The sequence below is a fragment of the Somniosus microcephalus genome, chromosome 2 (genome assembly GCF_052327205.1).
Source record: "Somniosus microcephalus isolate GS21.2 chromosome 2, FLI_Smic_1.0, whole genome shotgun sequence".
NCBI lineage: Eukaryota > Metazoa > Chordata > Chondrichthyes > Squaliformes > Somniosidae > Somniosus > Somniosus microcephalus.
The window spans coordinates 149,631,739-149,646,076 of record NC_140988.1 but is presented as its reverse complement, the minus strand read 5'-3'; the positions used below and the strand labels follow the sequence as shown (position 1 = coordinate 149,646,076).

At 44.9% G+C, this 14,338-nt stretch overlaps 1 protein-coding gene across 2 annotated transcripts in view; it reads left to right on the top strand.

The window, feature by feature from the left end:
* wdfy3 (WD repeat and FYVE domain containing 3) overlaps positions 1-14,338 on the top strand; it is a 583,406-nt gene that overhangs the window by 523,307 nt on the left and 45,761 nt on the right. For both annotated transcript variants that reach the window (XM_085963501.1, XM_085963491.1), the window contains 4 exons: positions 113-204; positions 951-1,163; positions 10,908-11,055; positions 11,831-11,985. In XM_085963501.1, coding sequence (XP_085819627.1) covers positions 113-204; positions 951-1,163; positions 10,908-11,055; positions 11,831-11,985 — 608 coding nt within the window. The remainder of the gene's footprint in view (positions 1-112; positions 205-950; positions 1,164-10,907; positions 11,056-11,830; positions 11,986-14,338) is intronic.

The window sequence follows — 14,338 nt, the reverse complement described above, 5'->3', positions numbered from 1 at the left end:
TGTCTGGATGAGCAAACACGGCTGCTGTAAAATTAGGTATGCTTTTTAATTGTGTTTACAAATAATGGACCTCTTTGACCTTGTACAGTACATTACTATCTTCTACACCTAGGTTATAAGCAGAATGGCACAAAATTGGGAGATGTGTTGCTGCCACCCTGGGCTAAAGGGGACCCAAGAGAATTCATCAGAGTTCATCGTCAGGTAATATATTAGTGGCAGTAATTTTTCTTTGACTATCTCGTCAGTATATTAGTTAACACCGAAATACTTGGGTTCAAAGTATTTATGTGCTTTATCTTGTATTCATTTTAACAGTTGGAACTTCAGGGTGAAGGGTGTTCAGTACTTGGTTTATGAGCAATATTGATCAAATGTGCACATTTAAGTAAGATGCTATTGCAATGAATAGAATGTTGGAATCGCTTGGTCACCAAATTATTGCAGCACTGGCTTTCCAGTTACATGATGCTGCCTACCACATCTGGGATGCTTGATGAAATCCCTTACAATAGTAGACTGGGGAAAACTGCTACTCTGTTTCTAATTCCGATACAGTGGAACTGGATCTGCAATTCTGCAGCTCCATATAGTGTTTTAGCTGGGCCAGTAAATCTGACTTCCCATCTAGTAGAAAACTGACCCACCTTGCATTGAATGCTCCTCCTATTGACACAGGCAGTTTTGGCAGGCAGGGTTGTATAGGAGTTTGTATTTGACTGTATTCCTAATTCAAAGAATAATCATTTAGAACAATCGTGCAAAACTATATCTTAACATTTTTTGTGCTCTTTGAATATACTGGTTGTCTTTCGTATTAAAAATCTGTCTTCAGTTCTTTCATATAAACAGAGACAGTTGTTGGCATTTTAAATAAATGCTGATTTTACTTCATCTTATTTGACCAGTTACATTTTATGCTGTAATTTTAATTTATGCCTTTATTTCAGGCACTGGAATGTGACTATGTCAGTTCACACCTGCATGAATGGATCGACTTGATCTTTGGTTACAAACAGCAAGGTGCACCTGCGATGGAAGCAGTCAATGTCTTCCATCACCTCTTTTATGAAGGGCAGGTGGACATTTATAATATCAATGATCCACTGAAAGAAACTGCAACTATTGGCTTCATCAATAATTTTGGACAGATTCCCAAACAGGTAAGAACGTTCCTGCTAATTACTTGTACGTATATTCTGCATTATACATTGCATATGTTTTGAATCATACATTATTATTTGAATGGCAATAGATTGGGAGAAGGGGAAGTGCAAAGAGACCTGGGTGTTCTTGTGCACCAGTCGCTGAAGGTAAGCATGCAGGTGCAGCAGGCGGTTAAGAAGGCAAATGGTATGTTGGCCTTCGTAGCAAGAGGGTTCGAGTACAGGAACAAGGATGTCTTGCTACAGTTGTACAGGGCCTTGGTGAGACCGCACCTTGAGTATTGTGTGCAGTTTTGGTCGCCTTACCTGGGGAAGGACGTTCTTGCCATGGAAGGAGTGCAGCGAAGATTCACCAGGCTGATACCTGGGATGGCAGGAATGACGTATGAGGAGAGATTGTGTCGATTGGGATTATACTCACTGGAGTTTAGAAGATTGAGAGGGGATCTCATCGAAACCTATAAAATTCTGTCAGGCCTGGACAGACTAGATGCAGGAAGGATGTTTATGATGGCCGGGGAGTCCAGAACCAGGGGTCATAGTCTAAGGATAAGGGGTAAACCATTTAGGACTGAAATGAGGAATTTCTTCACCCAGAAAGTGGTGAACCTGTGGAATTCTCTGCCACAGAGGGCGGTGGAGGCCAGTTCATTAAATATATTCAAGAAGGAGTTAGATATATTTCTTGAGGCTAAAGGGATCAAGGGATATGGGGAGAAGGCAGGGACGGGGTACTGAATTTGGATGATCAGCCATGATCTCATTGAATGGCGGAGCAGGCTCGAAGGGCCGAATGGCCTACTCCTGCTCCTATCTTCTATGTTTCTATATATTCTACATGATGATTGCACACAGGGTGGTGGTCATGGTTTTTACCATGTATTCTATCCCTATTGAGATCTCCCGAAGTCACCTTCCTCTCTGACCACTTCCAATGCTACTCTAGAACCAGCCAGTATTTCTTGCACCCTCCCCTATATGGTAAAGTTTTGGGAATAAAAGGGACAGTGGCAGCATGGATATGAAATTGGCTAAGTGACAGGAAACAGAGAGTAGTGGTGAACGGTTGTTTATCGGACTGGAGGAAAGTATACAGTGGTGTTCCCCAGGGGTCAGTTCTAGGACCACTGCTTTTCTTGATATATATTAATGACTTGGACATGGATGTACAGGGTACAAAACTTGGAAGTATACTGAACAGTGAGGAGGATAGTGATAGACTTCAAGAAGACATAGACAGGCTGGTGAAATGGGCGGACACATGGCAGATGAAATTTAACGCAGAAAAGTGCGAAGTGATACATTTTGGTAGGAAGAACGAGGAGAGGCAATATAAACTAAAGGGTACAATTCTAAAGGGGGTGCATGAACAGAGAGACCTGGAGGTATATGTGCACAAATCGTTGAAGGTGGCAGGGCAGGTTGAGAAAGAGGTTAAAAAAGCATACGGGATACTGGGCTTCATAAAGAGAAGCAAAGAGTACAAAAGCAAGGAAGTTATGATGAACCTTTTTAAACACTGGTTCGGCCTCATCTGGAGTATTGTGTCCAATTCTGGGCACTGCAGTTTAGGAAGGATGTGAAGGCCTTAAGAGAGGGTGCAGAAAAGATTTATGAGAATGATTCCAGGGATGAGGGACTTCAGTTACGTAAATAAACTGGAGAAGCTGTGGTTGTTCTCCTTAGAGCAGAGAAGATTGAGGGGAGATTTGACAGAGGTATTCAAAATCATGGGGGGTCTAGACAGTAGATAGAGAAACTGTTCCCATTGGCGGAAGGGTCGAAAACCAGAGGACACAGATTTAAGGTGATTGGCAAAAGAACCAAAGACGACATGAGGAAAAACTTTTTTATGCAGCGAGTGGTTAGGATCTGGAATGCATTGCCTGAAAGTGTGGTGGAGGCAGATTCAATCGTAGCTTTTAAAAGCAAATTGGATAAGTACCTGAAGGAAACAAATTTGCAGGGCTACGGGGAAAGGGCGGGGGAGTGGGACTAGCTGGGTTTTTTTGTGGAGAGCCGGCACGGGCTCGACGGGCCGAATGGCGGCCTCCTGTGCTGTGGCCATTCTATGATTCTGTTACATCGTCCATCACACCCAACATCATTGTTGGGTCCACAAGTACTCTAATGGAGTTGCCCAGCACTTCCATCCTGGAAATCATGGGCTCCAAGCTCTGTATTTAGCCCTGTACAAGGTTGGAGCCGGACTCCTCCATGCTCCTTGACACTGAAAAGAGGCTCTCTGGCAGGCCTGCCATTGCACCAAGCATTTCAGTGTGCATATCCATCACCCTTCTCCTGAAGGCCACCCCATCGAAATCCTCATCTGAGTTCTCTGCTGCAGAACTCGTGTGCAACCTCGCCCTCCAGGGAGCTGGCAACTGCTCTACTCTTTCCCCCTGGCCTAGCTGCAGCCCACTCGTGCCCGGCGACTCACCATGTGCAGATCTTGCCTCTATACTATCCTCAAGTTCGCACAGTGCCATTTTCTGAGCTGGTGCCTGGGAGTGTCAGATCGAGTGTCGTTGCCTCTTCTCTATTACTGTCCTCCTCTATTTCTTCATGCACAGGCTGGGCTAGTTGCAGTTCTTGGTTATCTGAAAGGAGAAAGGCAGAAGGGCCGGGTTGTGGTGAGGGGAGGAGGGGAAGCAAGATGTGCATTCTTACACCATCAGCAGCTTGTATATGAGAAGAGATTGTGGGATGAGGGGAAAGTGGGATGTGAGAAGAAGGATTAGGTATGAGCATACCATCATCAGTGCTTTCAGCCTCGCCGACCACCGTGCCCTCACTGACGGCCCCTCCAATTATATCCAGAACCACCTCCAGGTAGGTCAGGTTTTGCAGCCGTGTTTGCCCCCTGCCTGTTAGCTCCTGCTGGTGCAGGTTATGTGCCACCTTGGCCTGCAAGAGAAAGAAAAAGGGAAGTGCGTCAGTGAGTGTTGTGCAGTGTGTTTGGGTGATGTGTCTGTCATGATTGAATAGCTGACATTTTGTGCAAGGTGTTGAGATGTGGTTGTGAGGCTTGCAACAGTGTTAAGTGTGTGAGGGTGAGGTGAAGCTATGATTGTGAGGTATGAATTGTGATTGCTAGAGATTGTTGGTAGGTAAGTGATGGGGGTGTGGTGCATTGAGCAGTGTGTGAGGCCAGTGGTACAGTTGGTGGGATATGGCATTTGAAGATGCATTCACTGACCTTGACCACTCGTGTGAGGTCATTAATCTTCTTCCGCCACTGGATTTGGATCCTGGGGAAAAGACTGGTGGCACTGACCATTTCAGCAATCTGCTCCCACTGCCTTCATACATAGAAACATAGAAGATAGGAGCAGGAGTAGGCCATTCGGCCCCTCGAGCCTGCTCCGCTATTCAATGTGATCAGGCTGATCATCCAAATTCAGTACCTGGTTCCTGCTTTCTCCCCATACCCCTTGATCCTTTTAGCCTTAAGAAATATATCCAACTCCTTCTTGAATATATTTAATGAATTGGCCTCTACTGCCTTCTGTGATAGAGAATTCCACAGGTTCACCACTCTTTGGGTGAAAAAAATCCTCCTCATTTCTGTCCTAAATGGCATACCCTTTATCCTTAGACTGTGACCCCTGGTTCTGGACTCCCCGACCATCGGGAATATCCTTCCTGCATCTAGTCTGTCCAGTCCTGTTAGAATTTTATAAGTTTCAATGAGATCCCCTCTCATTCTTCTAAACTCCAGCGAGTACAAGCCCAATCGACCCAATCTCTCCTCGTACGTCATTCCTGCCATCCCAGGTATCAGCCTGGTGAATCTTCGCTGAACTCCTTCCATGGCAAGAACATCCTTCCTCGGATAAGGCGACCAAAACTGCACACAGTACACAAGATGTGGTCTCACCAAGGCCCTGTACAACTGCAGCAAGACATCCTTGTTCCTCTACTCAAACCCCCTCGTTACGAAGGCCAACATACCATTTGCCGCCTTAACTGCCTGCTGCATCTGCATGCTTACCTTCAGCGACTGGTGCACAAGGACACCCAGGTCTCGTTGCACTTCCCCTTCTCCCAATCTATTGCCATTCAGATAATAATCTGCCTTCCTGTTCTTGACACCAAAGTGGATAACCTCACATTTATCCAGGTTATATTGCATCTGCCATGCTTCTGCCCAATCACCCAACCTGTCCAAATCATACTGGAGTTTCTCGGCATCCTCCTCACAGCACACACGCCCACCCAGCTTTGTGTCGTCTGCAAATTTGGAGATATTACATCTAGTTCCCTTGTCTAGATCATTAATATATATTCTGAATAGCTGGGGTCCAAGGACTGATCCCTGCGGTACCCCACCAGTCACTGCCTGCCACTCGGAAAAAGAGCCGTTTATTCCAACTCTTTGCTTTCTGTCTGCCAACCAGTTTTCTATCCAAGTCAATACCTTGCCCCCAATCCCATGTGCCTTAACTTTACACGCTAATCTCTTATGTGGGACCTTATCGAAAGCCTTTTGAAAGTCCAAATATACCACATCCACTGGTTCTCCCTTATCTATTTTACCAGTTACATCCTCAAAAAATTCCAGTAGATTAGTCAAGCACGATTTACCTTTTGTAAATCCATGTTGACTTTGTCCGATCCTGTCACTGTTTTCCAAGTGCTGTGCTATTACATCTTTTATAATGGACTCTAGCATTTTCCCCACTACCAATGTCAGGCTTACCGGTCTGTAATTCCCCGTTTTCTCCCTACCACCTTTTTTGAATAGTGGGGTAACATTAGCTACCCTCCAATCCATGGGTACTGTTCCAGATTCCATCGAATGTTGGAAGATGATCAGCAATGCGTCTACTATTTCTAGGGCCACTTCCTTAAGTACCCTAGAATGTAGATTATCAGGCCCTGGGGATTTATCGGCCTTCAGTCCCATCAATTTCCTTAACACCATTTCCTTACAAATACTGATTTCTTTCAGTTCCTCCCCTTCATCAGACCCTATGTTCCCCGACATCTCTGGGAGGTTATTTGTGTCCTCCTTTGTGAAGACAGAACCAAAATATGTATTTAATTGGTCTGTTCCCCATTATAAATTCCCCTGATTCTGACTGCAAGGGACCTACGCTTCACTTCACCAATCTTTTTCTCTTTACAATATCTATAAAAGCTTTTACAGTCAGTTTTTATGTTCCCTGCTAGCTTACTCTCATATTCTAATTCCCCTTCTTAATTAATCCCTTTGTCCTCCTTTGTTGAATCCTAAACTGCTCCCAATCATCAGGTTTACTGCTTTTTCTGGCCAATTTATATGTCCTCTCCTTGGATCTTATGCTATCCTTAATTTCCCTTGTTAGCCACGGTTGAGTCACCTTTTTTGTTTTATTTTTATGCCAAACTGGGATGAACAAATTCTGTAGTTCATCCATGCGATCTTTGAATGCTTGCCATTGCCTATCTGCCGTCAACCCTTTGAGTGACATTCCCCAATCAATCCTACCCAACTCGCGCCTCAAAACATCATAGTTTCCTTTAGTTAAATTCAGGACCCTAGTCTCTGAGTCAACTACTTAATTCTCCATCTTAATGAAGAATTCTATCATATTATGATCGCTCCGACCCAAGGGGCCTCGTACAACAAGATTGCTAATTAATCCTTTCTCATTACATAATACCCAGTCTAAGATAGCCTGATCTCTGGTTGGTTCCTCGACATATTGGTCCAGGAAACCATCCCGTAAACACTCGAGGAATTCCTCCTCCACAGTATTGTTACTAATTTGGTTAGCCCAATCTATATGTAGATTAAAGTCACCCATGATGACTGCTGTGCCCTTATTGCATGCTGCTCTAATTTCCCTTTTAATGCCATCCCCAACCTCCGCATTACTGTTTGGAGGTCTATATACCACTCCCACTAACGTTTTCTGCCCCTTGGTATTTCTCAGTTCTACCCATACAGATTCCACATCATCATAGCTAATATCCTTCCTTACAATTGTGTTAATCCCTTCTTTAACCAGCAATGCTACCCCACCTCCCTTTCCTTTTTGCCTATCTTTCCTGAATATTGAATACCCTGGATGTTGAGTTCCCAGCCTTGGCCACCCTGGAGCCATGTTTCCGTAATCCCAATCAAATCATATTCGTTTACCTCTATTTGCGCAGCTAATTCATCCACCTTATTCTGAATGCTCCTCGCATTCAGACACAAAGGGCTGGATTTTGCTACGGGGGCGGGTTGGAGGTGGGAAACCCACATTCGGGCTTGTTGTCCCGCCTCCATGGAGATGTGGCCAACCCACTGGATTTTCCTCTGATTGACCTTGTTGAGCCCGCCCTGTGGGCTCAGCAGGCCAATTAAGGGCTACCCGGCAACAGGTGACGTCAGAGATTGACATTTCATCTGTCAAAAGCTTTTGGCACATGAAATATCAGTGTTTAACAGCTGTTTGAAGCTGTCAAGCACTGAAAAACTGCTAATTCAGCCTCAGTCCTTTTTCAGGATAACTTTAAAATCATTTTGCTGTAGAAACAAAGAAGCTGATTTGTTTTTAAAAATCGGAGCTTCTGTGGTTCTTGCAGCCGACTCCCGACACCGGAATGCAGGACTACTGTAAAGGTAAGTAAAAGTAAGTTAAACTTATTTAAACACTTGCAAAACACTTACCTTTGCACTCCTGCACCCCTCACTCACCTGAACACTGGGCATCTCGACCCCTCCAAGACCTCAGACCCACGTCCCGCCTCGAAAACTTTTCGTGGTTTGGAGCTGTCGGGAAGCCCACAAACCTGCAATAAAAATCGCGCATAGGCAAAAAACTACCTGTTAACTACCTGTTAACAGGCAGTTTAATTGCCTTTAATCCCTTCCCGCCTCTGGGAGTCGGGTTCCAGCACTTGTCGGGAACCCGACTCCAATGAAATTGACATGGAGGCGGGATGGGGTCGGGACCCCCGGATCTCCGATTTTTATCACCCGCACGCCTCCAACCCGACTCCAGGAGCTTAGGAAAATCCAGCCCAAAGTCTTCAGGCTTGTTTTTTTAATGCTCTTAGACCTATTAGAATTATTATTTACTGTGGCCATGTTTGATTTAAACCGTTGATTTCTCTGACTGCCACTTTTGTTTTTCTCCTTCCTATCTTTTGCTTTTATCCTTGTTTCCCTTTCCTCTGTCCCCCTGTTCAGGTTCCCAACCCCCTGTCATTTTAGTTTAAACCCTCCCCCAGAGCACTAGCAAACACTCCCCCCTAGGACATCGGTCCCAGCCCTGCCCAGGTGCAAACCGTCCGGTTTGAACTGGTCCCACCACCCCCAGAACCGGTTCCAATGTCCCAGGAATTTGAATCCCTCCCCCTTGCATCATTCCTCTAGCCATGTATTCATCTGAAATATCCTTCTATTTCTACTTTGACTAGCATCCTGAGATTACTACCTTTGAGGTCCTATTTTTTAATTTACCTCCTAACTCCCTATATTCAGCTTTTAGGACCTCATCCCATTTTTTACCTATATCGTTGGTGCCTATATGCACCACGACAGCTGGCTGTTCACCCTCCCCTTCCAAAATGTTCTGCAGCCGCTCTGAGACATCCTTGACCCTTGCACCAGGGAGGCAACACACCATCCTGGAGTCTCGTTTGCGGCTGCTGAAACGCCTATCTATTCCCCTTACAATAAAATCCCCTAATACTATAGCTCTCCCGCTCTTTTTCCTCCCGTCCTGTGCAGCAGAGCCACCCCTGGTGCCAGGAAGTTGGCTGCTGCTGCCTTCCTCTGATAAGCCATCCCCCCCCCCCAACAGTACTCAAAGTGGTCTATCTGTTTGAGAGGGGGTTTGCCACAGGGGACCCCTGTACTACCTGCCTGCGCCTAGTACTCTGTATGTTGGTCACCCCTTCCCTTTCTGCCTGTCCAACCTTTGCCTGCGGTGTCACCAACTGCTTAAATGTGTTATCCACGAATTCCTCAGCATCGCGAATGGTCCAGTATGCATCCACTCGCAGTTTCAGTGCTGCAATGCGGTCTGCCAGTAGCTGCAGCTGGATACACTTCCCGCACACATGGTTGTCAGGGACACAGGAAGTGTCCCTGAGTCCCCACATAGCGCAGGAGGAGCATGCCAAGTGGCCGAGCTCTCCTGCCATGACTTACCCTTTAATTAATTCAAATTAAATTAAATCAAATCAATCCCACCAATTACACTACAGTTAAATGATATACTGAAGGGCCCTGGTTTACCAACAGTCCCCGCTACACCAGAGAGACCTTAAAAACTATTAACCACAGAGTTAAAGTTTAAAGAGAGAGAAATACTCACCAACCAATCACTTACCTGCTTCCTGGTGACGTCACACTTTGATTACTTTTTACTTCCCTCCCTCAGCTCGGAGATTGGTAAGCCTCCCGAGCCTCGCCGCCGCTTAAGTTTACCGCTGCTGTCTTGCTCCAATCAGGTCCACTGTGGGGCCTCTCGAGCCTCGCCGCCGCTTAAATTAACCGCCGCTGCCTCACTCCAATCAGGTCCGCTGTGGGGTCTCTCGAGCCTCGCCGCCGCTTAAATTTACCGCCGCTGCCTCACTCCAATCAGGTCCGCTGTGGGGCCTCTCGAGCCTCGCCGCCGCTTAAATTCACCACCGCTGCCTCGCTCCAATCAGGTCCGCTGTCGCTGCCGCTACAATCTGTCTGGAAGGCCTCCTGGCCCCCTGAAGGTAGAGGACCTGTCTCCTCTTATCGAACCCCTGCACCAAGGCCTCCAGTGCTGCGGCCGAGAACCAAGGTGCCTTTTCTCTGCCCTGCTGAGACATTGCTAACTTCCCCCTTGCTTAGCTCCACTAACAATGAGGTACTTCTCTCACAAAGCACCTCCTATTTAAGAAGTGCAGACAGTGTTTCACTCTGCAAGCAACCTTTAAATATAGATAAGACATTCCACAATATTGGTGAGTACTGAGCCAACCAGCAGCACATTCAGCGCTGGGCTCAGCACTTCAACTATAAGAACATAAGAAATAGGAGCAGGAATAGGCCATTCGGCAGTTCGAGCCTGCTCCACCATTCAATAGGATCATGGCTGATCATCTACTTCAACTCCACTTTCCTGCAGTATCCCCATAACCCTTGATTTCCTTAATATCCAAACATCTATCGATCTCTGTCTTGAATATACTCAACGATTTTACTCGGCCTCTTACACTGTTCCAATGAAGCTTAGCGTAAGCTCGAGGAACAGCACCTCATCTTTCAATTAGGCACTTTACAGCCTTCTGGACTCAACATTGAGTTCAACAATTTCAGACTATAACCCCAGCCCCCATTTTTTCAGGTGGCAGCTGTTGATGATTCTGCCATCCCCATTTGTAACATTTAATGTCTCCTGCCTTCCATCATAGTACAGACTGTCCCTTCAGTTCCTTCCTCCCCTCCCCTCCTTTCCCTGCCTCTGCACCTGCTTAAAACCTGTTACATCTCCAACTTTTTCCAGTTCTGGCGAAGGGTCACAGACCTGAAACGTTAACTCTGCTTCTCTCTCCACAGATGCTGCCTGGCCTGCTGAGCGTTTCCAGCATTTTCTGTTGTTATTTCAGATTTCCAGCATCCGCAGTATTTTGCTATTGGATGAGATCCTTTCGAAGCTGTGGAAGTTGTGACTCGCCCATGAGAGTCATCTAAAATTTGAGACCCAAAATAAGCTAGAGTAAGAAGTGTAGAAATTAAATGTAGTTTAACGTGTTTAAACACACATTTCTGTTCACTCCTTACAGCTATTTAAAAAACCTCATCCACCAAAACGAGCCCGTAGCCGGATTAATGGGGAATCTTCTGGTGTACCGACTTCTCTGAACTGTGCCACTGACAAGATCTTCTTTCATCATTTGGATAATCTCAGACCATCTTTGACACCTGTTAAAGGTGACAGCCGTTAGAAATTGCTCAATTTTGTGAGAATTATCAGTTAAGGGTAGCCAGTAATGTGTTTCTGTTTGAAAGAGGCTCTAATTTAATTGTATTGTAAATATGACCACTGATTAAATATAACTTTTATATTCCTTTTCATAGCCAGGTGTAAAATTAGCCAGAATCTACCCTGTGTTTTGTTGTCTTTTGCAGTGTCTTACTTATTACAAGAATTATTTTTTAACAAACATATTCCATGTCTGACATTGTCCTTTGCAAACTTTCCTATTTTTTTTTAAATGCCTGAGTCCAACTGCATCAGTATGACATTTTCCATTTGCTGCACTAGCCTGTGGTATCTCTAAGTGAGATTCCTGTCTGCTAGAAGCTGGATTAAGACTGTCTAAACTGCACATAGGACTCTCAGCCAGCGGATGGAGATTTTTCACCCAATTGGTCCCAGAGATTAATACTAGTTTGTTCAGCACCCCCCCCATTTACAATTAATTGTGCTCCTTGTTTGATCCAACAACAACTACGGGGGAATGTGACCCATTCCATCAAATAAGACTGCATACAAATGTTATGCATGATGGGGATTTTTTGCTCTGGTCTCACAGCTGAAAGTTCAGTGCTGTGTCTTTGTATATATGAACTATAAAGCATGCCTTTCCTTTTTTGTGTATTATACAACTTACCCTGCCTAAAAATCTCTGTAATGCCAAACACGAGTACATTATACTGACATTAGCCAAAAACGTCTCTCCTAATAAGCAATTTTTTTCTACAGAGCTTAAGGAACCAGTGGGACAGATCATCTTCACAGATAAAGGTGTTCTAGCAGTAGAACAAAACAAAGTCCTGATTCCTCCCAGTTGGAACAAAACATTTGCCTGGGGATATGCAGATCTCAGTTGCAGAGTTGCAAATTACGAATCTGACAAGGTATGCAACCAGAACTTTATTAAATAAAACACTCCTTCCACATAAAACTATTCTCGGAGTAAAGGAAAAACAAATGTGTTGGACAAAGCCTTTCCTTCTTTCTTTCCTCCTTTCTTTCCTTCTTTCTTTCCTTCTTTCTTTCCTTTTCTCTCTCCTTCTTTTCTCTCTTCTCTTTCTCTCTCTTTTCTCTCTTCTCTCTCTGGGATGGGTTACAAACTTCCAAGTGTTTTTGGCTTTGTTATTTCAATCTGGGTGAATTGTTTCAAGTAAATACTTTAATGGTTCTTAATTTTCTTAGTGCTTATTTCTGTATTTTTGGTAAATTTCAAAATTAACAGTGGCAGCAATTGTGATCATAATGCCGCAAATGTCTTAACAGAATAATAAATGTAACCCCAAAGTTCAAACTCTGTGGACCTTGGAAAAGGTGTTTTGTACACATAGCTAAAATTACCTTTTTTTATTCTCTAGATTTTTTTAAATGTATATACAGAGAGGAGTGGTTCTCCTTGTTTCCTGTCTCACCCACTCATCCTATGCACTTCAATTTTGAAAACTTACCCAGAACCAAAAAAATAGCATTGTATCCAAATCAGCACTATGAAAAAGTTTGTTGTATCAAGCTTTTTGAATATTGCATTTGAACACAGGCACTGACTATAAGGAAAATTGCAAAATGTCATTACTATTACTTTTGGGCAGCGCAAAAAAAGTAGTGCAATGGAAACTATCAGCCTTGGGTATGTGTTTTTGAGAGGCGCCAGTGAGCAATTTTCAAACATGTTGAAATTATACAATGGGGCTGACAGGTGCTGGAAAATTACGAGTAAAGAAATCTACAACAGACGCTAATGTGGTTGGCGAGTGCAAAGATGTCTATTAGCCTGTGCAAAAGCTGTGTGCTTGGCTTATTAGGCCCCTGACTTCAATGCAAATCAGAGCACTGAAGGGAAGATTAACATTAAAACTTCAGGAAAAAAAACTCTCCACTTTGTTCCCCCATCGCCTCACCCCACCCCCACCACAAATTAATTGCTTAACGCACAGTAGGGAGCCAGCAGCTCTTCAGTGACAGCGCCACAAAATTATGCTAGAGGGCCGACCTTGCTTATCCGGTAATGTCATCTCATTTGTGCTTCATTAGCACGCTGCATATTATCAGCCCAACTATCACATGATCACTAGCTTCACTGCGCTGCTTTGAAATTGTTTTTTTAACAGTGGTCTAGTGCAGCACAGTAGAGTTTTGGGGGGAAAAATTCAGTATCGCCCCATTTGGGGTGCCGTTATCAGCCGTGCGCAAAGTTTAGCGCCTGGCGCTAATTATCGCCTCCGACAGCAAACTTGGCTTTTATCGCCCCTGGAGGTGATTGTAGCGCTAAATCAGGCGCTTCACACCTGTCTTAAGGCGCAAACGCCGAGGAGTGAGGCGCTACCTCAGAGTGCTGGCGAAGCAAGGAAGAGCAAATCAAAATAAACCTGCAAAGTGCTGCTCAGTTCTCAAAACTCCTTCACACAGCGTTGATTCTCTCCAGAAGTCAGTCTCTCTCTCTCTCTCAGAATGCGTGGTGCAAAAATGTCATCGACAAAAAAAGGCAGGAAGCGGTCGCCTTTAAATAGCGCTTCCCTAGCCCCTTTCTGACAGCATAACGCTCCCCTCAACCTGTCGTTGCTAGCGGCAGGCGGTAAGGCAGGGGGCGCCACTCAATATCCGGTCTGGGGCGTTGCGCACTCAACTGACATCACAATCTGTCGGCGCAGGAGATCGTGGCGGTAGTGTTTAGCGCCGCCGCAAAATGTCTAGTTAATTTCGCGAGCGGCACAAACATCGCCGCGCCTGGCCTCTAGTTGCTTTGCGCCCCAATTGGCACCCTCTTAAGGCGCTAACGGGAGTTGCAAACAACTGAATTTTTCCCCCTTGGACTCTTACTAGAAAGCCCAAGTTTGAATGCTTCAATTTGAAATCTATAGTCCAAATACCTTCTTTGTTCCAGTTCTACCCTTGTCCCCTCTGTAGTGTCCGAGTATAAATAATACACGGACTGCAGGAGAACAATAATAACAGGTATTTACTGAACAGAGGGTACTCTTTTTGTTTGGACCCAAAAAAAAAAACCAATTGGACTGTAAATAAACAAAAGTTCAACTAAAACTTAACAAATCAAATTAAAATTTGGTTTTCCGGGTTGATAATGCACTCCAGTCCCCGCGGCGCCCACCGGTCGCTGAACAGAGGGTAACTTAAGACGGAAGTACAGAAGCCTGCTATGGCTTTATATACAGGGGTGGTCACTGCCGGTACTGCAGTATAGAATCAGTTCTTCTCTTAAAGGTACATACACAACACCCTCCA